Raw genomic sequence first — 26003 nt, 5'->3', positions numbered from 1 at the left:
CCCAACTCCAAAATGATAGGGCTTCTATTGTTGATAGCAAGATGGATTGTCATTCACAGTAAGTCAATCTAAGGTGCTTAATTACCCTTTTTGTTCACCAATCAGCACAAAGAACTGTCAGAAAATAACTTTTTATTATTATAATTATTATCTTCAAATAATAGCACTGGAAGGACACACGATTTAAACAATCAATGTTTGAAACAGTGGCTTTAGGATTATTATCTGGCTGCCCCTCAACAATAACACATGATCCAATCGACATTCCTTAGCCAAAAACAAAAGGCAAAAAAACCAAAAAACCAAACAAAAAAACCAAACAAAAAAAACTGTACAAATATGTATTTTTCCCTGAGGGATCAAGGTACACCCGCAAGTGCTCTATGTACATATTGCACTAGAGAGGAATGAAGAACATGTGCAAAAAAGCAACAATGAGAGAAGCTTACATCTTACTTAAACCTTTTCATTAAAGATTCTACTAGGTTGTTTTGCATTTTGGAATGTCGGAACACAAACAGCTATTCCTTAGTCTAAAACTAAAAACATATATTTCTACTATGGCACATTCAATGAAATAAAAAGTTTTCCAAAGACAGGTAGACAAAATTCCATCAAGAAAATAATACAAAGTTTGTTTGTTTGTATTTTTTTTTTTAGAAAATTACATTACTTTCTTTCTTTGTTTCACATTACAAAATCTTTTTTTTTCTTTACACAAATCACATTTTATTGCAGGAATATTTCAAGTGCCATCAAATATTTATAGAAGGGTTAAAAAAATAGAAGTCTCTCTAAAGTGGTCCAGACAAGGCTTTGTATAGAATAAATCTTTTTTTTTCCATCTTCTACTTTTGATTTAAGTATTTTGAATACATTTTCTTTTCCATTGACACTTAGTAGCCTAGAAGCGGTCCGACACACACACACACACACACACACACACCATACACATGAAAACCACACACACACACACACACACACACACACACACACACACGCACGCACGCTCTCTTCTCACCTGACCCTCAGCCCACCCCCACACGCTCACAGAGATCTGAATATCCACACTGTAAAGAACAACCAAACTTAGAAGCAGTGTCTTAAGTCATATTTTCTTTAAGTTAGGGTGAATCAGGATGCTGAAGGTTTCAAAAAAACCCCTATAGCTTTAACGCAAATTAGGATGCCGAACACTTAAAAAAAATCCATAGCTTTAACCACAATTTGCAAACTGCCCACAAAAGCACTTTCACCTGCACTTTTGATTTCATTGTGACCAAGGCCAGTTTCTTCGCAATATAATGCAACCATCTGGACACCACTGTAACTGAAGGTATTTAGGCTTTGTACAAAAGCCTTACTTAACCTATGCAAAAAAATTTTTTTATTAAAGGCATTATTGCATCCAGGATAACACTGATGTGATTTCAATCTTTAAAAGACTATTGGACATTTAAATTTAGGAAATATTAATTATAAGAACTATTAAGAATAATTGTTCTGTATCACAAAGCATTTTGTGTCATCACACAGGTGTTTCTATAATAAGGAAGAAAACAAAAATACAAAGGTTTTCACATCCTTCTATGTATTTCATTTTTTTTTCAACAGAAATTATTTAACTTCAGATCCCAACTTCAGTCTGAATAATAGTTGTTCCCTCATTCCACCGAGCACGCCTCTACTACTCTGTTCCTCCACTGTCGATGTACTTTGCTCTTAAAGTCCACACCCTGTTTTTCTTTCAGAAAGACCTAGTAGCAGCATCATGTCAATGTATCTTGGTTTACTCTAAAAGCATGTCACCATGGTGTGACTATTGCTGAGTTTAGAGTATCATTTTTTTTTTCTTTTTTTGCATTAGGTACAAGCAAAATCCTTTCTGGGAAAACAAATTTAAATTTAACATTGTGTTCTCTCTCACCCTCAGAGAAGTTAAATTAGTTCTCATCATTTCACAAATGGACACTGGAATTAGGTTTAGTTGCTCTTTAATACGCTAGCACCTGAGGCTGGTCATATTCAGAACGCTTTGGTTAAAAAGAAGTTAATATACTTTAATTAAACCCTCCCCAAATTTAGTGAAGCAGAATGACAAAAAAAAAAAAAAAACCAACCAAAACAAAAACAAACAAAAAACCCCAAAACCAAACCAAAATAAAGACACAGTGTTTCCTTCCCAAAGGAGAAACAAAAGGGAAAAAAAAGGACAAATAAATAACTGAAGTAAGCTTGTTACTCTTTTCAGAGTATAAATACTATTGATCTTTAAAGGAACTATGCTTATTTAAATTAAGAATTTGATTTAACCCTTCTTGCCCAAATATAAATACTATAGGTTGATAGTTACTTCTCTATATAAACACGCTTACAAAGTTTTATATGCCTGTAAGAAATTTTAAGTAAATATTACTCTGCTCTTCTATTTACGGTTAAGCCCTTACTATAATTTTGAAAAAACTTCTTTTAGATGTTACTTAGGCTTCATACACACTTCTGTGTGACTAATCTCTTCCCATTTTCCAAGTCTCTTAGGAAACAAGTCAGAAAGTCAGCAGAGTTAAAGACAGCGTGGAGGGTGCTGGGGAGCTTGTGCATGGTGACCCAGCAGACATCAAGAACTGAATTTCTGCAGAAGATTCAGGAAGGACCCTGGTGGTGTCAAGGGCTGCTTGGAACCTCCCACCTTTACACTGTGGGAAGATGTCCTCTTTTCAGTACAAACATGGTCTTTGAGGTCAGACCTGAAGTCTGAATCCCATTCTGAGTGTGACTAAAATCATCTAAATGCCTACATGCCCCAAAGTCACTTATTTTAAAATATGCACACTTGTCTGCCAGACTGTTCCTTTTCCAGTTCCTTTTCCTCCTCCACTGGGAATTACTTAAAAAAAAAACAAACATGAAATTAAACAAAAATAAGTCAATTATTTCCCACCTGAACACAAGCGCCACACAACTTTCTAACTGCTGAATAAAATAAATTACAACCCACAGTTTTCTAAACAGAGATAAATACCAAAGTCAATGTTTGCTGTTTGCATCGACTTCACTTTAAAGGCTTAAAGTAGTTAATATTTAAATAAGAGAAATGGTTCAACAGCATATGCCTCCTTTGCCCTCCTATCCATTGACAGTGAACTATGCAGAACAGTGTTCTAGCATGATACCATCTAGAGGCAGTTAGTCTAGAAATGGTTCACCCTGAGATAAACTCTCAGGGTTTCTAGATTGTACCAAGAACATAAACATTCACAAAGTAAATGTGTGCATTTGCTCTGGATATAATCTTTGGGTCCTTCTTCCTACAAATCTTGATTCCAAGAAATACTCTGGTTACTGAATTGTTCTCAAAGCACAAGAGTTCCAAGTTGAGACTGAGTCTACACAGCTACTCAATTGTATAAAATAAGCCTCTCCTCCTCTGCCCCCATGAGGTGGCATTTTAAAAAGCTTTAAAAGATGATGTGCATGAGGGTGTAAGTCCACAGCACGAACCAATCGTTCAACTTTGTATGAAGCATAAACACATCTATCCTTGGACTTACCCAAAAGCCAAGTACAGTTTAGGGAGAGTTCCATTTCTAATTCCAAACTCACATGTTAAAAAAAAATTAATCCAACAGCGTGATTTCTAGATATGACCAGCCAGTCTTTGAAAAGTAATTGTGTAAACAGCAGCATAAATACCTCCCAACGTACCTTCCAAGCCTTCTCAGTTAAACTTGTGTTTCTGGTGCACATGCGACACGACAGTGAACACGCTAGCATTTAATTTAAAGAAAAAAGGTGCAAAATGAAAGTGCCTTATCAATTCAACAGGAAAAGCTACACCAGTAACTACATTTTATATTAATTAAAACAATATATAAACAATATCTCTTTTAGCTATATATAGTCTTCATGCCCATTTACCCTGTAATATATTATAATGCTATTGTTGCTAGTGCTATGGACCCTTTTCGTGCCATCCTGCTGACTGGCAATAATCGGTGAAAAAATAAAAACTTCCTTCATGAGACAAAGAGCAAGTTGTGCAAAGTAATGCCGCAACCTCCGCTATGCACACCAGTCACCGATTAGTGCTGAACTCTCTGTTGTTACTGACAGATTGGTGACTCTGTCCAAAGTCTGTGGGCAGTGAGCTACAAGAAAAGGACATCCTCCAACTTTAGTACCTGCCTTCTGTTGTGAACAGAGGTCAACGATCAAGAAGTCGAGACAGAAAAAGGGTCCATATCTGTAGGCATAATGGAAATCATATGCATGAGAAAAACAAGTTCAACTTTTATTTGTTTTCTTTGTTTCCCCTCCTTTGCCTGACCCCGGTCACCAAAGGATGTGCAGTGTGTTGGCGCTCCAGGTCTGTGCAGGGCCATATAAAGTGTCTCGGTTAATTTGTTTGTTTGTTTGTTTTTCATTGTTTGGACTTCAGACATTCTAGAAGTGCTTAGGTGATACATTTACCCATCGATCTGCATGGCTGGCTCAAATTCTGAAGTGAACAACTCCTTGTATAATGGAGGAAAATGAAGTCGCACAATGTCTGGGTATATTGCTTTAAACGCCATTAGCTTTTCTGTATGTCGTCCACATAAGGCTCTTAATGTAGACACCTTGCATATTAACTGTAAGTGGAAGAAGGACATGGGGTCAGGAGAGAAGAGACATGAGAATCACAAATCGGGGAATTTGGATGATCTTGACAACATTGTTTATAATGGGGCAACGCACTTGATGTAACCTAAATGTCCAGTAAGAGAGGGACGGTAAACATAAATGATGATGGAGTCATAGCATTGACTGCCAGGGGTACACGAAATATGATTTTGCAAGCAAATAATTTATGAACCTGAAAAGAGGTTCATAAGCGAAAGAACCCAAGTCTCTCACCTCCTTCTCCTATTCCAACATGCTTCCTGCTCTACCATCCTGAACCCCACCCTCCACCTCTAGGGAAAGAGATGTGAAGATGGAGAAGAGGGCAAGGGGCAGCCATGGGTATGTGGGGTCACTGCAACTAGAGATGACGGCCACTCCTACAGATCTTATGCAAAACGAGTACTAGTCTACTCCAATCACAAGTTTTGTCTTGAGAAGGAGCTCTGCCTCCAACAAAGCAATTCTGGGTCTGAGCAAAAGGCCGTGATGGAAAACAAACAAAAAGAAGAGTCAGCAGGCTTGGGGGAAGTCTCAGCGTTGACCATTTACCAGCTGAGGACAATACCTTGACTCGCAGAAAGGCTTTCTACATGCCAGTGCACTGTACAGAGCAGAATACTTATTATCTCAACCCAGAATAATCCTAAGAAATGTTTCCACCAGAGCATCATTCCTGCCCATCTGCTGGGTGCTCTCTATAATCAAAGACCCTAATGGTACCCTTGCCTTGAGCATGAACATGGAGGAGAGTTCTTCTTTCCATCTCCCATTTCTGCCTCAGTGTCTCATTTAACAGTGCAAAAATCAACACCAAATCCTTTAATTAACCCCCATCTTCCCATTTCTGTCCTAACCTAGCTATCAGGAGAAAAGAAAAGAAAATAGGAAGAAAACCCCAAACTGTTCAAATCATCCTCTAGAACAATAAAATACATAAAATAACCCAAGAAAGAACAGGGCTGATTTTTCTAAGACTGAATACATACAACTGGAACTAGCACTGCAGGATGTTAACATATTTTAAATTGACATCCTAATTATCTTTTTATTGCGAAAGATAATAATTAGCAAAAATGAAACCTTAAGCTTTGAATACAGGGTAGTAATGAGAAATTGATGAAGAAGATACAAAAGTCATTTACTGTTGATTACTAATGAATTTAATGGAACTAGAACTAATATTAGAATATACGGTTATCCTGATTAATTTATTAGTCCTTCATAACTCCATCCTTCTAAATTCAAAGATTTAAATTCTAAATTCTCTAGTTTGTATCAATGTAGACCATTAACTCTGCTTTCTCTCCACCTTTCATGGAATAGGTGGAGGATACTCAGAATATATTAATGCTTAAAAAAAATTCCACCATTGCCCTATTATTCCAGGACATTGTATAACCAAATAATAATAAATAGAATTTAAGTAGGATTTTGGCACAGGAGAATTTTTTGAAATGGAGATATTTCCTTTTTTTCTTTCTTTCTTTCTTTCTTTCTTTCTTTCTTTCTTTCTTTCTTTCTTTCTTTCTTTCTTTCTTTCTTTCTTTCTTTCTTTCTTTTTCTTTCTTTCTCTCTCTCTCTCTCTCTCTCTTCCTTTCTTTCTTTCTTTCTCTTTCTTTCAGTAGCCTGTTGCTTACCGATACTTTTGGGGGCTGGTTGGACAACTTAAAAGAGTGGCTGGGATGATCTGAGGCAAGGAATAATTTAGGTGGTATCAGGTGGAAAACTTGTTCTTACCTTTGTTAGTATTCCATCTTCTCGATGATTCTTCTGTAGGACGTGCTGAAGAGCTAGCTGAATTTTCTGTTGCAGTTTTTCAATTTTTACCTTTTCCTGCAGCCATGAGCGATCTAAACATGAAAAACCATACTCCTTAATATTCTTCCAACATGATGTCAGAACACCCCAGTTTCTCCTGACTTCTAGATACAGATTATTACACCATGACAGTGCAGAGTTAAGGACTAACAAGACACTTGTTCTTCTTATTCACAATTTGCTCCTAAAGAAGTGGAAAACTGATCAATGATGGCTGCAAGGCAGAATGTTACGCTTTTAGTCTATTTTTACTGACACGTAAAGGAAGGGAGGGTCCTTCCTGTACAAAAGGATAGCCATTTAATTCTAAGGCCATACTCCTCAGAGTGCAATGAAACTGCTATAGCCTCTCAAGTAGTTAACGTTTCTAAATAAAATGCTCATATCGATTCTGCTAACCTTTCTGGAAAATACGAAAATCGCCATATAGTCCAAGGCAAATAAAATTGTCAAGAGAATGCCAGATGAATTAAGGGTTGAAAATTTAGGATAAAGTTTTTATGTCTAAGAATTCCAAACACAAGACAGCAAATTTGCAAAAGTGATTATCACCAAGAGGCAGGACTGGTTGAAGACAGAGATTAAATTCAGATAAACTTATGGATGACATCCAAATAGATTTTAAGAAAAAATAAGATGTTTTTATCTAAAAGTCAGGTTATCTTAGATATGTATATATGTATGACTGAGTCACTTTGTTGTATGTAGAAATTATCACAACCTTGTAAATCAACTATATATCAATAAAACTTAAAAAAAAAAAACCCACAAAAAGCCATGTTATCTTGGAGATGGGTGTTAAGAAGGGCAAGCTGACTCTATCACAGCAATTCTCTCGGTATCAGGAGGTTAATTGTGGACTGGGTGTCATTCAATTTTCATTTCTTAATTATCATAACAGCACAAGGTCTTCGTAAAATGGTATATGTGTGGAGGGGGGTTGTTATCTGAAAAACTTATAACTAGGTTTAATAAGGGGGTCACCCTCTCTTGGTAGCCCCCTGAATATTCTATATCCATAAAAAGTTGTATACCTTCTAAAAATGTTTTACCTGGACAATTTAAAAAACACTTTTTTTTTAAAAAAAATTCAGTTATCTTACCTGCTGACATCAGGACAAATGCAGAAAATAATGCAATTTCATCTTCAGTCAGGTGCATAGAACATAAACTCTTTCCAAATTCAAATACAAAGCTAATAAAGTCTTCACAACCTGCCAAAATTAAGAACAGTTTAGGATTTTGGTAATTATCCTTGGAGAAAAATCTGGAAGAAGGTAAAGATGGACCTTTTAGAGTAGTTGAAGATTAGAAGGCTTATACTTCTTATATACTGAGAATGTTTCTACAGTTTTATACTTTGAAATCTTAAAAGAAAAATCAGTTTAGCCACCATCACCATGACCACCAACGTCATCACCATCATCATCATTCAAAATAATGACAGTGAACTTTTGTTGTGTTATTACTATGTTGGAAGCTGATCTGAGAGGTTTCTCTGGGTATTCTGCTATTTCACAACAATCCTCTGAGGGAGGGCTATTCCTATTTTAGAGGTGAGGAAACAGACTTGGGGAGAAAATTCTGAAAATTCCATTAGTAGGTAATAATACCCTGAGATTCAAAGCCAGGTGCCTGACTTCAGAGCCCACATTCTTCATCTTTTTTTTTTTTTATTTTTTTAAAAATTGAAGACCAGCCATAGGCATAATGCTACACATACTGAGTAGATATTTTACCTTAGACTTTATTTTATTTTATTTTTTTCTTTATAGGGCCATATCTGCGGAAGTTCCCAGGCTAGGGGCTGAATCTGAGCTGCAGCTGCCAGCCTACACCACAGCCATGACAACGTGGGATCCAAGCTGCAACTGCAAACTATACAGCAGCTTGCAGCAATGCTGGATCCTTAACCCACTGAGAGAGGCCAGGGATTGAACACGCATCCTCATGGACACTATGCTGGGCTCTTAACCAGCTGGGCCACAATGGGAACTCCTAGAGCCCATACTGTTAACCAATAAAACAATAGAGTCTAACAGCTATAATCTAACTGAAATGTTAGCTTCACCCTTTTTTTTTTTTGGTTTCTACTCAATTTTATGTACAACACTCTTAAAAATAACAAATGACACATTATGGTGGTAAAATCATTATAACTAATACAGAACTGAAAACACAAACCGTGAAAGTCACATAAAATAAAAACTCATCCCCTCCCAACTAGTTAGCTTTGGTGTCTATTCTTTCAGATTTGCATATTATGTACAAATAGTTATGTCAATGGGGCTATTCTCAAGTATGCACACCTCCTCTCATTTAATTGTTTTTCAAATCACTGAGCAACATATCTTGGATAACGTCCCACTCTTCTTAATCATAATATCCCCTTTATTTAAATTACAGAAATTCAAACTAATTTAATTTTATTTATATTTATTTATTTATTTATTTATTTATTTATTTATTTATTTATTGTCTTTTTGCTATTTCTTTGGGCCGCTCCCGCGGCATATGGAGGTTCCCAGGCTAGGGGTCTAATCGGAGCTGTAGCCACTGGCCTACGCCAGAGCCACAGCAACGCAGGATCCAAACCGCGTCTGCAACCTACACCACAGCTCACGGCAACGCCGGATCCTTAACCCACTGAGCAAGGGCAGGGATCGAACCTGCAACCTCATGGTTCCTAGTCAGATTCGTTAACCACTGTGCCAGGACGGGAACTCCTAATTTATTTTTAAAGTGTGTGTCACAGTTTCACTGAGCTATACTTTCTTTCTTTAATATCTTTTTTCTTTTTGGGGGCTGCACCTGCTGCATATGGAGGTTCCCAGGCTAGAGGTCCAATCCGAGCTACAGCTGCCGGCCTACACCACGGCTCACGGCAACGCTGGATCCTTAACCCACTGAGCAAGGCCAGGGATCAAACCCGCAGCCTCATGGTTCCTAGTCAGATTCGTTTCTGCTGCACCACGACAGGAACTTTCTCCCTCTTTCTTTAATATCTTATTAATGGTTGTTATTTGAGGAGTATGGAACGACAGACTTTTGGCTCTTTGCTTGATTTTAGGTGGCAAATCACATTGTCTAGCTTATCTGAGTAACATATTCCCTGCAGACCTGGTTCTTAAAATCTGGAAGGGAACTAGAAGGATATATAACATAAATTTCTTTGATTACCAATAGGTAAAATGAAACTCTCAACCCTTACATGTAATGTGGGTGAGAAGTATTTGCGCTTGGTAAATTTTCTACAGTGATTAAACACAAAGGGACAAAGGTATAAAATTCTTTAACTCTTGCTCCCCTCAAACCCAATTTCCATTTTCAACAAGAGTTTTCACCCATCTTTTCCCCTAGCCCAGACTTCAAGACAAAGCACCCACCGATTTCCTTACCTAAGGATTTGAAGACATCGGGGCTAGCATATTTGCCATCAAAGTACACGGTATTGTTCTGAGAGTCAAAGGCACGGCACATTCTGATAAATACCACCTCTAGAGAACCTAGGCAAAGGTAGAGACAAGGTGGGTTATTCTGTCTTGGTGAGTTGATTTTGAGCATTAGAGCCCCCTTTCTGAGTTAGCGGGGTGGCTTAGATAGGGGGCTCTCAGTCACCCTAACTCTCTATTTAAAAGAGCAGAGTTTACTAGGGTGATTAAAGACTTGCACTAAGGCCTGTGTCATTGAAGAGAGATGGATTTATGAATCACTTGGATGGCACTTTTCCGTCTTGCAATAATACGGAGTTTCAGAGTCACTAGGAAACCATGGACTCCTGTCTATTAAAACAAACCAATGAAAACCCAGGGATGTCTCTCTGAGTTCCACCGACAACCTTCTTCCTAACAACGTATCACAACCTCCTGAGGATCTGAGGCATAGAAACGAAACACAGGGGATGGTTAAAATCAGGGATTGCAGGTATCTTTCAAATTCATCTCTTCACCTAGAGCAGAAGCAAAATGCAGGGAATGTTTCCTGCAAATAGCTCAAAAATCCTATTAAAAAAAATTTAAAAAACCCTTCAGTTTCTGCTAAGAGACACCTGAGGTATTATCATTGGAGAAAAACTGTTCCTGACACCTTCCTTACCAAGCATTTCTTTAATAAGCCGGGGAAAGCAGGTTAGGAAGAGATCTCAAAAATTCACTTGCAAAGCACATACCTGCTTTGAGAAGCACAATTTGATCATTTTGACACAGTTCCATAAATCCGTCAATGCGTTTGGCAAACTCCACCACGTACTGTATAGCTTCTGTAATTTTGATGGCACACAATTGCCACATCACCTCCCGCTGCTGTGGAATAGGGAACCACGTTAACATCTACAGGTTACCCATATCCTTGACACAGCTATTTTAAGTGTTTCTATAGTATAAAATCCTTCTTTGGCAATGGATCCCCCAAAGCTAGAGGATTTAAAAATAAATAGTTGGCCAGTCATTTGGGTTATAATGATTGCTCCCAAGTTCTTCACCCTCTCCTCCAATTTCTCTCTTACCATTTTGGGGGCAAGGGGACAGCAGCGGGTGGGGGTGGGGGGGATGTGATGAGTGTATATGCAGCAGAAAATGAAAACCTGAGTCAGGAAAGCACCTCGTGCCACTGCTCTAACCCTGAGCCACAGAGAGTAGCAAAGGAGAATCTCCTTTCAAGCAATTTTGCCTTGGGGAATTTCACACCACTTTACAGGGTGGGGGGGGGCATAAAGGGGGGTTAGTTATATTTATTGTGCACCTGCTATGAGCCTGCTATGACATCCTTGTCTCATCTCATTTTTGCAAGAATATTTTCCCATTTTTTTTTCTTTTTGCCTTTTTCTAGGGCTGCTCCGGCGGCATATGGAGGTTCCCAGGCTAGGGGTCTAATCGGAGCTGTAGCCACCCGCCTTCGCCAGAGCCACAGCAATGTGGGATCTGAGCCGCGTCTGCGACCTACACCAGAGCTCACGGCAACGCCGGATCCTTAACCCACTGAGCAAGGCCAGGGATCAAACCTGCGACCTCATGGTTCCTAGTCAGATTCATTAACCACTGCGCCACGACGGGAACTCCTATTTTTCCATTTTTAATAAATGCACACCAAGGCTCACAGAGGTTTCACCGCTAGGAAGCACTGGAGCTAGGATGTAAAGCCCAGCATCTCTGAGCTTGAACCCCATTTCACACACCTTGCTGCTTTTCACTGTCTTCTCGGTTCCCTTTGTAACTTGGGCTGGTATCTCAAAGGTAAACAACGTGATGGGCTCTATTCCCCAACCTGTCCAACTTCATTCCTTTTACATACTCACTCTCCAATTTAGTGACAGGCTAACCTGGAGCCATCGCCTGACTCACTTATTGCCCCAATCTCTGTCTAAGACTGTTTCCACTAATGTGACAAGGCGGAAGAAACACTGAATTAGGAACCAGGACTCACGGCCTAGTCCTGATGTTTTCACTCTCTAGCCATATGCCAAGGGATGTTAGTTTCCTCATATGCAAAACGAAGGGGAGGTTTAGCCTCAGTCATCTCTATACCACTTCTTAAGGCTGAATTTCTGTGATTATTGGGAAAAATCACAGCACTTTCTTTTACTAAAGGCAGAATAGATAATTTAAAAAAGTCCCTCTTCTCCAGCCCTGCTCTCTCTCATTGTGGTGATCTGTTGACCAGAGTGTTTTATACAAAAACGCAAGCAGGAGCACTATTTACTGCTAGGTTCAGATTGGAGTTAGGATCATAGCTTCCAAACCCCTTTTTAAATACATACTCTCTAAACTGCTTCTTTATGACCTCTGGAAACATGAGGCTAAGATTATTTTCTATCAACTTCCAGACCATGAAAGCTTCCCTTCTGACATGGGGACAAATTCTAATTCATCGAGGCTTTGGAAGCTGCTTAATCTAGCTCCCTGCTGACAAATGATAGGACATACTTGTATAGTTATAAGCACAATAGAATCTGTGTGCCACTGCTGAAATTTCACACACTGGCATCTCAGCAAGGCAACAAAGCCCCAAGAACTTCATCAGCTCTGGAAGAAAGATTTTGAATAGAATTCTGCTCTCTGATGAAAGTTGTTCATTCTTTGGTCTGTTTATATGCTTGATCAAATCTCCTACACAAACACCCTTCCCAGCATTGCCTCAATCTTAGGTAAAATTCTCCAGAGTCTACCTTGTTTTGATAGTTCTCAATCTCCTCCTGCAGAAAGGTCTGCCACGTTATCTGCTGGAGCTCTTCTCTCAAGTATTGGCAAGTTTCCAGATGTGATTTAGATATGTTCTGTGCAAGGTGTTCTAAGGAGAAAACAGATCACAGTATGAAAAGCCAAGTTCTTCTTTGAATAGTTAAGTGTTTCCTATCTAATATCTGATTTAAAAAGTAACAAGTATAAAGCAACATGATGCTGAACCAGTTTTAATTATCTTGGTATGTTTAACTAGGCAATGTGAAACTAGTCTGTACTTTGGAATACGAGGATAAGGGACAGGCAAAGCCAACAGTTAGCAATAAGGCTTGGGGTCTTCGAAGACCTTCCTGACCTTGACCTTCTTCCTTGCCTTTATAACCAATGTCTGAAAATGAACAAGTACTGACCTAGACGTGTGTGAAAAATGACTGATACAACCTCTTCTTGGCCTTTTTTTTTTCTTTTTGGCTGTGCCTGTGGCATGTGCGACGTTCCAGGGCCAGGGATCGAACCAATGCCACAGCAATAACAACACCAGATCCCTAACAGCCACCAAAGGATTCCTCTTCTTAGTATTTTTATGAAGACACATTGGCCATATACATTGGCCAAGAGAGGATTGCCCTTGAAAATTAAGGAATGTATGTATGTATCTATGTATGTATGTATACACACATATATATATATATAAAATACATACTCTCTAAACTTCTTTAGAGAGTTTTTTAATAAATAAATAAATATATACATACACACACATATATTTGTGACAAAAACTATGTATTTCTTTTGTTTTTCCTGCAAATGGCAGAAGAAACATTATTGAAAGCCTACTATGTCACTGTATATAGTGTGGTGGTCAAAAGACGGACTTTGGAGCCAGACTGCCTGGGTTTAAATCTCAGCTCTGCTACTTAGTAGCTGTGTTATCTAGGGTACTTATCTTCTCTGTGCTTCAGTCCCCTCATTTATAAAATCAGGAAAACAGTATCTATTTTATAAAGTTTCTGTGAGAAGCAAGTGAGATGAGCACTTAGAACAGAGAGGGTTATACAGCATATGCTACGTAACATTTGTTCTTATTATACTGGGGTGTAGGGATTTTAAAGATATTAAAAGAAACAGATGCCAAATAAATTCCTCTAGGAATTTATAATCTGGTGAATATGTATGGACATGATGAAAGGACAATTCAAGTCATTAGATAATAAGCATGATGTTGAATTATATCAGAAGAGAAAGAAAAAAAAAGATAACAGGTGCTATCGGGGAAGGGAGAGATGATGGGATGCTTCTCGGCTGAAGAGGAATATTTAGAATGGACCCTGAAGGATGGGGAGGATTTGGAAGGCAGTGGTGTGAGGTAGTGGGCCAGTTCCACATTCAAGGGATGGTAGATGAAAGAACAAATATGGCACTTACAAGAAATAGGCAGATGTGATAAGGTGATGGGGTCAAAACAGAAATGTAGGTAGATAAGAGTCCAAATCCTGAAGGATCTTGAATGTTGAGACTGAAAGTATGGACTTGATTAACTAAAAGAGGCAGCAGGTTTCTCAAGGGGCAGCTGACATATTGAACACTATAACTGGGGAAATAGAATAAGCAGTTCTGTGATTGGTGGACAGGAGGATGGAGAGGCTGAGGCAGTAAGACCAATTAGAAGGCTGCTGGAATCTAGATGTAAGGGACCAAGAGCTTGAAATTGGTTGCTAATAATGGTTAACAAAGGGAAGGACAATTAAAGAAGTATTTTAAAAGAATTGATAAGGGAGAAGGGAAGCAGTGGGATGGACAAGGAGTTTGGGATTGGCAGAGGCAAACTATTACATTTAGAATGGATAAGCAGGAGTTCCCATCATGGCTCAGTGGCTAACGAATCCAATTAGGAACCATGAGGTTGCAGGTTGGATCCCTAGCCTCACTCAGTGGGTTAAGGATCTGGTGTTGCGGTGAGCTGTGGTGTAGGTCGAAGATGAGGCTCGGATCCTGCGTTGCTGTGGCTGTGGTGAAGGCTGGCAGCTATAGCTCTGATTAGACCTCTAGCCTGGGAACCTCCATATGCTGCGAGTACGGCCCTAAAAACACACACACACACACACACTCAAAAGAATGGATAAGCAGTGGGGTCCTACTGTACAGCCCAGGGGAACTATGTCCAATCTCTCAGAGTGGAACATGATGGAAGATATATGACATAGATGTATGACATATATGAATGTATATATGTATGACTGGGTCACTATGCTGTACAGCAGAAATTGACACAACACTGTAAATAAACCATATTCTAACAAAAAATTAAAACCAACCATTTGTTAACAATTTTAAAATAAAAAAAAGAATTGATAAATTATGAGAATCCAAAATCATACCCCAAAGTGACCCCCCTCCCAGGGTCTTGAATACATCATAGCAAAGTCATTTAAAACAAGGGCTGAATGCAAACTTAGCAACACTAGTAAGAGTGCCTGTCTTTTTTTTTTTTTTTTGCTTTTTAGGGCTGCCCCCATGGCATATGGAAGTTCCCAGGCTAGGGGTTGAATCAGAGCTATAGCTGCCAGCCTACAACACAGTCAGAGCAACGCCAGATCCAAGCCACATCTGTGACCTACATTACAGCTCACAGCAACACCGGATCCTTAACCCACTGAGTGAGGCCAGGGATTGAACCCAAGTCCTCATGGATACTAGTCAGATTCGTTTCTGTTGTGCCACAACGGGAGCTCTAAGAGTGCCTTTTTATTTGGAAATTTGTTACTGCCTTTGTCAGACAGAACCAGATTTATTTGTGTGAAGACAGAGCAGGTTCACCTAACTGAAGCTCGAAACTAGACTCTCCTTAGAGACAATGAAACGCAATAAACCTTAACATCCCTACTCAGCAACACACAGACATGAAAACAACAGAAGTAAATATCATAAAAAATAAAACATAAACAAAAAAATTTTAAAGGAAGAGACAGAGAATCTGAGAGAGAAAGAGGAAGAAGCCAGTAAATTATATACCTTAGAACTAATGATGTGTGTGAAGAGGAAAGACAAGAACAATGGGGAATCAGAAGCAAGAAAATAAATATGTCAATAGTAAACCAGTTTTTGCAGGTATGAAAAAAAACAATGAAGGTGAAGTTTGCACAGGGAACCTAGGAGACTCCTAGAAGGGGAAGAATGGGAAGAAGCTACCAGTATTCTCTCCAAGATCATGATTTTTTTCTGATTAATAAGGTCAGTATCTTGTTTCTCTTCACCCTAAAAATTGTTCCCACCCATCCCTAGCTATTGAAGTCCAGCTTTCAGAAGCAGCAACAAATGATGCAATGTACAATGACCCACCAGTAGAGGGCAGTGGCTGCATTCCCACCAGCTGCCTTTGCTTCTAAATCACACTTGGCGAGTATAAGATTTTAGACATTCTGCTATTTTTTAAAAAATCTCCATTTCAGCAAAGGAGAATATACTCAGAATGAATAAAAGCTCTCAGATAAAGTCTGGAATAGTTCAATACCTTAGGATGAGGAGTGAGGAGACTTGGTTTCTGGACTGAGCTCTGTGGATAACTCATGCTGTAAAGTAAATAAGTTTATCTCCTCAACCACGATTGCTTCATCAGTACAGCCAGGTCTAGATACTTCAGATGGAAAATCCTGACTTCTGCGTTAGTTACAGATTTTCATAGGGGATGAAACTTTAGTTATCTAGTCCAAACTCTCCTCACTTTGCAGATAATTAATGATGATGATATACACACACACATAAATATTGTTTATATACATAATTTTTTTCCTTAATCTTCACAACAACTCTAGGGGAAGACACTAGTATTATCTCCATTTTACAGATGAAAAAAGCAAGCCACAGTGAGGTTAAGTGACTTCCCAAAGTCTCATAGCTGGCATGTGGCCAGTGATTCAAATACACACAATTTGGTTCCAGAATCTTGCTCTTAATCTTTCTTTTTCTTTTTTTCTTTTTGGCTATGACCTTGGCATGCCGAAGTTCTCTGGACAGGGATTGAACCCGTGCCACAGTAGTAGCAAAACTGGACCCCTAACCTGCTGTGCCACAAGGGAACTCCATGTGCTCTTAATCTTTATATTCCATAGGTAGGGAGATTGCAGCTTGCAGGGATAACAGGACTTATACTAGGCTGTATAACCTACAGCAAAGCTACAACCACAACCCATGTAAACTGACTTCTTGTCTCATGCTTTGCCCAGTACATCAGCTGTCTCTCATGCATAAGGCTTTAATTACTGATTATAGTCATAGGTGCAATTAGCGCTTAAAAAAAATAAACCTAGATAGTTTATCTGGAATGTATAATTTGGGTGCTAAGTGTATAACAAGGGCAAAATTTCATAGCCAGGAATGCGGATATATTTCCACTAAAAGTAATGGATTGTAGATGCTATTATTGAAAGACAGAATTAATTGGGCTTAGGCTATGTTAACTCACAATTTATTTTCCAATTACACAAATGGTTTCATTTGTTTCAAATCAGATGACAAAATTTAGCCTAAAATGAAGTCAAATTAAAGAAAGAGCAGAACTTAAGCCCCAGAGGAATTTCAGGGAAGTAAAGACTTTGGAGAAGCAGCAGCAAAGCCTTTGGTCACTTTGATGCTACTCTTAGCTCCTCAAACTATCCTCCACGTGCAAAAGGGACAGAAAATTAGAGTCCTGTTACATCCTTTTCAGATAAATTCTTCTTTAGTTTTGGGTTTGGGACAAATCTTAGTAACAGTTAATTTTATTCATCCTGGAAAATGCCATAATACATGTGAAAAATCCCTAATTGAAGAGAACATGTAGAATAGACATGGGCACAGGGCCCCAAACCCCTCCAGGAGTTGACAGGTTTGTTGGGAAAGGAGAAGCTGAGCCATTTCTGGCTCCACTCAGGAATCAGCACACATTCAGCCCAAGTGCCATGTTCAAGGGCCACACTTAGGTCAAGCAGTGTGGGTTTATTTTGGGTTGAACATATGACAAGCAAACAGGCAGATTCACTAGTAGTTATGATAAAGTAGAAGCAAGCCTAAAGTGAGCCAGGTCATTTTTCACAAGTGCCTGTCAACTTTCAATCATATCCTTATTCATTTCTGAAAATTTTACTTTCATTACAGCCCTGCTTAAGGCTTAGCCAACCAAGATTTCACGACCAAAACGGAAGGTTTTTGTTCTAGTTCAAGAAAAAAAAAAAAAAATCAAACCCACCTCTGCTCAGCTTGGCTTCTAGTTCAGAGGTTTCTCTGTTAATCAAAAGAGCTGTGATACACCTTTAATGCTGTTCAGTGGTTAAAGACCAGGCTTAAAATGTCCCTGCTCTTGAGGATTTAAATTTAGACCCATAAAGAGGTGCTTGTGTAAAAACCGTAAAGAACATTCAATTTGTTCTATTTGGAGAAAGATTTTACTGGAAATATAAATTTCACTTAAAAATGTTTTATGGGGTACAGAGGTGGAGAAACCATCTAAAGAACACAACTGTTCTCTCTGTGAACTAAGGGTGTCTGTGCTCAAGTCAGAACCTGCTGGTTCTTTTCCATCTGAAGTCTCCATTCTCTCCTCGTCTTAACTTAGTCATCTTCACAGCAACTAATTGAAATATCCCAAAGGAGTATAACCTTGTATGAGGAATCATGGGGAGGAGCAGATCAAATTCTCAAACAGCCAAGGTCCTTATCAAAGTTTCTCTAATAATAGTGCTGCACTTAAAAATCGATTAAATATAACAGAGGATGTTAACACGACTTCCTTGAAATGAAAAGTTTTCCATTGTCTGTGTTAACATTTCTAGGTCACACCTCCAGAGAAGCACCAATGTCACAGGAATAAGGAAATGACAGGGTTGTTGGGTTTTGTTTTGTTTTGTTTTGGGGGGCAAGGTGGATCTTCCATGACATACATCTGTTTCATCATTAATATCCATCACGAAAACATTTTGGCAAATAAGCCAACTTTCCTTGAAAGTTTAGGGAACACATCAGAGTTGAAAAATGTAGATGCTAACAGGGCCTGAGGAGTGATCTAAATGGGGACAGCGGGATGGGTTCATTTAAAAGGGTTAGGACCTAACTGGTACCAGCTGGTTGCTGCCATTCACAAATACTGCTCCAGTGTAAACAGATCATTCTTCTTTCCTCCCACAAGAAACTGAACATCTGAACTTTCTGGTGGAGGCGTCCAGGTTTAAAACTTTAGCAACCAATTCAAAAATTGTAAAGCTCTGTACTTTAGCAGCCAATTCAAAAATTGTAAAGCTCAGAGAAATATGTCTTTGGACCAGCTTGAGTCTGTGGGTTGCCATTCCATGACTTTTGGTATATAAAGCAATACCTAGAATATAACTTAAAGAGGTGAAGTTAATGGGGCCATTCCCTGAGCTTAGACATTTTTTGGTGGAATTTAAAGATGGCTTTAAGTTCATCTTGTCCCAGCTTTGACGCTGAGAGGTCAATGAACTTCTTGGATATACAATGGGAAACAGCGGACAGGCAAAGAACAAGGGGCCAGGCTGGAATTATGAAGTGGTCCAAATGGTAAAGCTGAATTGTCCTGCTAGATGCATCATTTTATGGTATTTATTTATTTTTTAGATACTTTTTTATTTCATTTTATTTTATTTTTTGCTTTTTAGGGCCACACCCACTGCATATGGAGGTTTCCAGGCTAGGGGTTGAATCAGAGCTACAGCTGCTGGCCTACAAACACAGCCACAGCAACGATGGATCCAAGCCATGTCTGTGACCTACACCACAGCTCACGGCAACACCAGATCCTTGACCCACTGAGCAAGGCCAGGGATCAAACCTGCAACCTCATGGTTCCTAGTGAGATTCATTTCTGCTGCACCACGACAGGAACTCCTAGATGCATTATTTTAATAACATAACTCCTTAGCGGAAAGTCAAACATATCCCATTTACTCTGATGGGCACAAGGAGTACATCCCAATGGAAACATGGAAGCCGTTACCTAATTCTGCCATGGACACAGTTGGGGAAGTCTCTCCATTGGTGAAAGAGCAGTAGGGAAAGAAGCCTGATGCTGGTGTGTAGTCACATATTGGTTCTGGTTTGATTCCATTGATATCAAGACCTGACTGGTCCGGGGAAGGCTGTATGTCCAGGTAGAAGCTGCTGACGGCAGAGTCTGCCTTGCTGCCCTCAGGGGTGTGGCCGTCAATGTAGTTGCTGAGGTCGTCGTGAAGTTCCGTCAGCCCATTGGCCGAGATGTTGTAGGTGGGAGTCAGCGGCTCAGCCTCTCCAGGCTGCTGTTGGTGGTCGCGCTGCTGCTGCTGCATTCGGTGTTTCTGTACTTCTGCATACAAGCTGTCTCTCTGCTTTTTCGACATGCGGCCAAACTTTACAGCTGGAAGAAAAAAGCCACACCACACCATATACAATACGCTTTTCTCCATTCTCCTCTCTGCCATGCTTTAGGAGTTCCTTTGAAATCTCAGACACTCTCAATCCAAAACCAAAGGGCCGCAAAACAAGGATACGGTCCAGGGGTGAAAACAGTCCTGCCCCACACAGGCTCATGCCACATCCCAAACAGCAAAGACACAGCCCAGTGAGGCTATTTCAGAAACAGACCCAAGGCTGATAGACGAAACCCAGAGCAATGACCACGGTCTTGGTGCTGTCACATGACCCTGCGCTCAGTGGGAGCCACTGAAATGAGACTTAATGGGCTCATTCCCCCTCTACCTAGGCAGCTGGCCTAGACCACCTCCTCTGTCTCTTCACGGTGTTCAGATCAGTGCACAGGGATGCAGAGACTCATGGAGGTACAATGAGTCACAAGCAGTCAAACCTCATCTTGCATTAATTTCACTAATCCGTACAGTGGCATGAGTTTCTTTCTGATCGAACAACCAAATCTGGGGCTTCCTTGAAAAAGTTTAACTGACTGGATGAAGTGTTTGCAATTCTCTGAGTTACATCTCTGAGTCTCCCCCACCCCACTCCCGGGCCATGCCTCAGGTCTCTGTGAAACCCTTGGACCCCTCTTTAAGGATGGTTTTTGGTATACTTGTTTAGCCCCAAGTGAAAAGAATATCAGAATTTTGGAAAGGGCAGACACTGGAAGATCCCTGCTGGGAGAATCTGTGTTTGCAGCCCTTCTCCTTGTGATGTCCCCATATTTAAAGCGGACCAATAGCTGGAGTGACTTTCCAGTTAATTCAGAATCCCAAACGATTTCTCCTGAAACACCTATGTAATTGGGGGGAAAAAAATCCTATGACTTCTTGGTCCGAACTCCCCACTAACGCATTTATTTCTCAGCCTGACTCTGTATATGCAGATAAAGCCTCTGCTGGAGGGACTTAGATTCCTAATTGACTATGGTTAAATTTACACCTGACTGGGTGGAAGAATTCATCTATTTGACCACCATCATAATTGCACGAGTCTTAGGGAAGGAGGCAGGATGGATGGACGTGAAACTGGGAATCAGGACCCACCATCCAGGCCAACTGGTGGATTCTTTCCTGCCAAAGAGGTTGTGCTTTCCTTTTGCACAAGAGAAAACAAGTGAGAGCTGGATTCTGGTCAATCTCCAGTTTCCACGACTCAGGTGACAAACTTGGGTGGGGCTCGTTAGACAGCACTTATGCTGATGTGGGCTCTAAGTTTCAGGCCTAGAATTGTATAAGCCACCAATTCACTCTAAGCCCTTAAGGACAGGTGCTGTCATTTACATGCAAAATCTTCACTAGGCAGACTGAAGGTACTTTATTTATTTTTTTGAAAAGAATATTCTAGAACTCCCTAGGGGATCAATTAATACCTGATTAATCGATAGGTATTACACTTGTTCTGCTATGACTCTGAACTGTGTTTTAATTCTTTTCTTAACATTAACAACAGAAATCATACTAGCCTCTAAGGAAAATGAAGGGATCAGGTCATGAAATACACACATAATGTGTGACTTTTAACTTACAGATTCATAGAGATATACCCAATTTTGTCAGTTTAGTGCCATTGGAAGATGAAATCTGCAGAGTTGCATATCACAGGAATTTCTGAGAATGAGAATACAGTGCAGATTCTGTGACTTGCATCCTCCAATATCAAAAACTTGACTCATTTCTACACATTCTAAGAGGTCACCCTGTGCATATCTTGTTGCCTGGGTGGATCCACAAGGCCCCAAGAACATTTGATTATGGGGAAAGCAGACTTGCAGAATGCCTGCCCAGCATTCTGTAATTATTTTCCACAGGCTTAAACTCCGCTGGAAGAGACATTTCCCTCAAAGGGATCTCTCAAGAGAGCCTGCTAGCCAGTATATTTGGAAAAGTCCTTAAAAGTGAATATTATTATCCACTGCAATATCTGCCCAGTTTCCTTATAGAAGAATAATTTTCTTGAAATCTGGTGTTGATTATTCAGTACCCTGAAGACTGTTTTCCAGAAAGATCTCGAATTGTTTTGCAAATGAATAGTAGATGGTCTCTATTTCTTAAAATAGCTTCTTTTAATGAAAAGAACATTTGTCACCGAGATATGTTTTGCACTGTTTTCACACATACTGCAGGTACAAATATTTGACGTTGGATCCAGTTAGCATAAAAGCTAATTCATCTCAACTGCCAATAAGCTTACTAGTGTAAAGCATGTAACAATTAGCTCTGGGTTGGGTTTCCTGTAGGGGGGAAATGCTTCTAGAAGGTATACTTATTAAAGACCCTCAAGTGATACCTTCAATCAGTTCATCCATGTGTAATGTCCTAAACGCCAAAAAGCTGAAGGTGTTCTGACCACACAGACATTTCTCCTCCTCACTGGCCCCCATCAGCCAGGGAGCTGATGGATGGTTTACAGAGGAGGAAGTAACTGACACCCACAAAGCCACCAGAGAAGAGAGGTTTGGAAGGAGGGGTGGGGATGAGGGACACGGGGACCTGTTCTGGCAGATCTGGGTCTAGGCTTCAGAAAGCACTTTCACAACCCCATGCTACTGTACAATGTGGGCAGTGGGCGCTCACCATCTCGAGACATCCCCACGGCAAGGCATTTCTGTAATCGACAGTGTTGGCAGCGGTTTCTACTGGTTCGATCAATCAAGCAGTTCTTCTGACGAGGACAGGAGTAGGTGGCATTGCTTTGCTGACTTCTCCTGAAAAAGCCCTGTGATTCAGTTATGAAATATAAAACAGGTTAGTGTCAGTTTGCATAGAAGGATACTAAAGGCAGTAAACTAAGCACCAAGCGGCATTAATATTTAATGGAGAATTAAACTTGCAGCACAATCAACCAGGAGGTCATTAACGAAATTAAAGTCACTTCTTTTTCCTTGAGTAAAATTGATCCCCAGAGCCTCATCCTCTGTCCCTTACACATGCAAAACTTTCTTTAACTCCAAAAAATGGTGGCCTATGTAGAAGGCACAGGATCAGGCATGGTCTTGGCTTCGGATGATCAAAAGGATGTGCTTAATGAAATGGTGCAAAGGCACTTATTTTCAACCTTTATTTCCAAAACATTTTTTCTTGTTTTTTGTTTTTGCTTTTTTTTGCTTTTTAGGGTCGGACTGGAGGCATATGGAGGTTCCCAGGCTAGGGGTCAAATTGGAGCTGTAGCTGATGGCCTATACTGCAGCCACAGCAACATCAGATCCAAGCCTGCTGACCTAGAGCACAGCTCATGGCAACGCTGGATCCTTAATCCACTGAGCGAGGTCAGGGATTGAACTAATGTCCTCATGGATGCTAGTCAGATTCGTTTCAGCTGAGCCACAACAGGAACTCCCAGAACATTTTTGTTTGTTTGTTTGTTTAATAGAATAAACAGAAAACACTTCTCTGGGATGTTCAGAGATAAGAAAATGCAGTCTTACTCTAAAACCCAGGAGGCTGCAATCCTGGTACACTGTGGTAATCTCAACTAGGCCACACAAATCCACCATGCTTTAGGGTCCTGCATTCTCTATGTCATAATCAACTACCCCAAAAGTTAAGTAACCTTGGATGAATTATCTTGGCAGATCAATCAGACCAGGAAGACTCAACCTTTGACAGTTTGGAAATATCATGTGTTTAGACTCATGGCCTTTAAGATTTAACAAATCAAATTTGATGTTCATCAGGTTCCACTTATTTGCTAAACAATGCTTTGGAAATGAGGAGGTGTACTAAAATGCTTTATAGGAGTACTGATCTCAAGGATTTCATTTATTCATTCACATTCATTAACTCATTCTTTTTTTTTTTTTTTTGGTTTTTAGGGCCTCACCTGTGGCATATGGAGGTTCCCAGGCTATGGGTCCAATTGGAGCTACAGCTGCAGGCCTATATCACAGCCACAGCAACACGAGATCCAAGCCATGTCTATGACCTACACCACAGCTCACGGCAATACCGGAACCTCAACCCACTGAGCGAGGCCAGGGATGAATCCACAACCTCATGGTTCCTAGTTGGATTCGTTTCTGCTGCTCCATGATTGGAACTCACAATTCATTCATTTTTGCTAACTTTTTTTTTTCTTTTGGTTGCTTCTATGGCATGTGAAAGTTCCCAGGCCAGGGACTGAACCCGAGTCACAGCAGCAACCCAAGCTGCTGCAGTGATAACACCAGATCCTTAATTGGCTGCACCACAAGAGAACTCTATTTTTGCTAACTTCTTGAGCTGGATTTTTACTAGCTCATTAATTTTCACTGGTTATTCTTTTCTTAAAACTGTAAGATTTCCTTTTAGTTACATTTAAGTAGCAACCCACAAGTTTTGTTAATGTAGTATTTTCATAGTTATTCAATTTAAACCATGCTCTAATTTTCCATAGATTTATTCTTTAATCCATAACTTCTTTTATTTAGAAGCACATATCTTAATTTCCAAACATATGGAAGAGAGTTGTTTCTGGTTATCTTTTGATGACTGAATTATCTTCAGTATTTTTGCAAACTAGGGATGTCCTCTGAAAAAAAGAGAAGGTAACTAGAGTAAATTTCTGTGAAGCAGAACCATGACAGGTACAAAAGCATTTTATCGTCTTCAAACCTTTAGTGGCAAAGATAGATGACTGCAAGCAAGGGGACACTAGTGGAGAGGGCTGAGGTAAAATCCTGCAGAACTGACAGAGTACTGGGTAAACTGATAAGAATATTCTCTCACCAGAAGATTTTTCTGGAGGCCAACAGTTCTATCAAAATCCTTAAAAGCATGCCTATCCATTGAACCAATAATAACCCTTTAAGGAATACATATATATATATATATATATATATATATATATATATATATATATATCCTTTTAGGGCTGCACCCGTAGCACACGAAGGTTTCCAGGCTAGGGGTCCAATCGGAGCGATAGCAGCCAGTCTATGCCACAGCCATAGCATGGCCAGATCTGAGCTGTGTCTGTGACCTACACCACAGCTCATGACAACTCTGGTTCCTTAACTCACTGAGCGAGGCCAGGGATGGCACCTGCGTCCTCATGCATACTAGTCAGGTTCACTGCTGCTGAGCCACAATGGGAACTCCTAAGGGGTATATTTTAAAGGAATGTTAAAAGAATGGTACAAAGATTTACCTACATGTACGTTCATCAGAGCACTATATGTAAGGTATAAAAAATTTAGAAAGATGCTGAATGTCCAACATAAGTGAACAGAAGAGTCACATTGGATAGCTATACACCCAACAACCATTAAAAATGGTATTTCAGCAGTACAGCGATTGACATAAAAAGGTGATAAAATATACTGCTAAGTTTAAAAAAAAGGCTAAAGGACTAAACACAATATATCCAATTTTGGAGGGAAAATCTATATATTTAATGTACAAGAAACTTTAGAAAATTATGCCCCCGAATGAAAAGAACTGTTGGCACTGGTTGGTGGGGTCATGAATGATCTCAATTTTCTTTCGGTTTATCTGATTTTTCTAAAATAATGCAGGTGGAAAGGTATGTGAACTACTCAGGAAGAACTATTTAGTACATTTGCTTTCTGCTGTGATAGCTGAGGACTTTGTAGATTAAGTCGAGGGACATGATGCATAGGACCTCAGTTCCCAGTTCCTTGCCTTTGGTAACTAACCTGGGATGGCTGGGCTGTGCACTGATCTTTTACCCTCTTCCACCTTTGACCTTTAACCTTTCTTTGGCAAGCTTCTCACTAACTAACATGGGGAGCCTCAGGGTATCAGACTGTCTCTCTGTTGTACTTCAAATCTTCCTGATATCAAATCTGGTCTCTTCTGTAAGGCAGTCTCTCTTTTCTCAAAATAACTAAAGCTGTGGGGTTTGGTTTTTTTGGATGGAGTTTTATGTGATTCTTTTTTTCTCTGTGACAAGAAAGTGAGAGGAAGTAAA

General features: G+C 39.8%; 1 protein-coding gene across 5 annotated transcripts in view; it reads right to left on the bottom strand.

Moving 5' to 3' along the window:
* Window positions 1-115: 115 nt before the first annotated feature.
* RORA (RAR related orphan receptor A) overlaps window positions 116-26003 on the bottom strand; it is a 358291-nt gene continuing 332403 nt past the window's right edge. For 4 of the 5 annotated variants that reach the window (XM_047766201.1, XM_047766202.1, XM_047766205.1 and 1 more), the window contains 8 exons: window positions 22670-22811; window positions 19645-20040; window positions 12647-12768; window positions 10652-10784; window positions 9882-9989; window positions 7587-7697; window positions 6403-6515; window positions 116-4631 (listed from right to left, as the gene is read on the bottom strand). In XM_047766201.1, coding sequence (XP_047622157.1) covers window positions 4467-4631; window positions 6403-6515; window positions 7587-7697; window positions 9882-9989; window positions 10652-10784; window positions 12647-12768; window positions 19645-20040; window positions 22670-22811 — 1290 coding nt within the window. In that variant the 3' untranslated portion in view covers window positions 116-4466. Of the gene's footprint in view, window positions 4632-6402; window positions 6516-7586; window positions 7698-9881; window positions 9990-10651; window positions 10785-12646; window positions 12769-19644; window positions 20041-22669; window positions 22812-23915; window positions 23949-26003 lie in introns of those variants that run through there. The other variant, XM_047766203.1, reaches the window with a different exon arrangement.

This window comes from Phacochoerus africanus, chromosome 2 (assembly GCF_016906955.1).
Source record: "Phacochoerus africanus isolate WHEZ1 chromosome 2, ROS_Pafr_v1, whole genome shotgun sequence".
Taxonomy (NCBI): domain Eukaryota; kingdom Metazoa; phylum Chordata; class Mammalia; order Artiodactyla; family Suidae; genus Phacochoerus; species Phacochoerus africanus.
The sequence above is the reverse complement of the archived record's forward strand: the minus strand, read 5'-3'. Positions and strand labels throughout refer to the sequence as shown.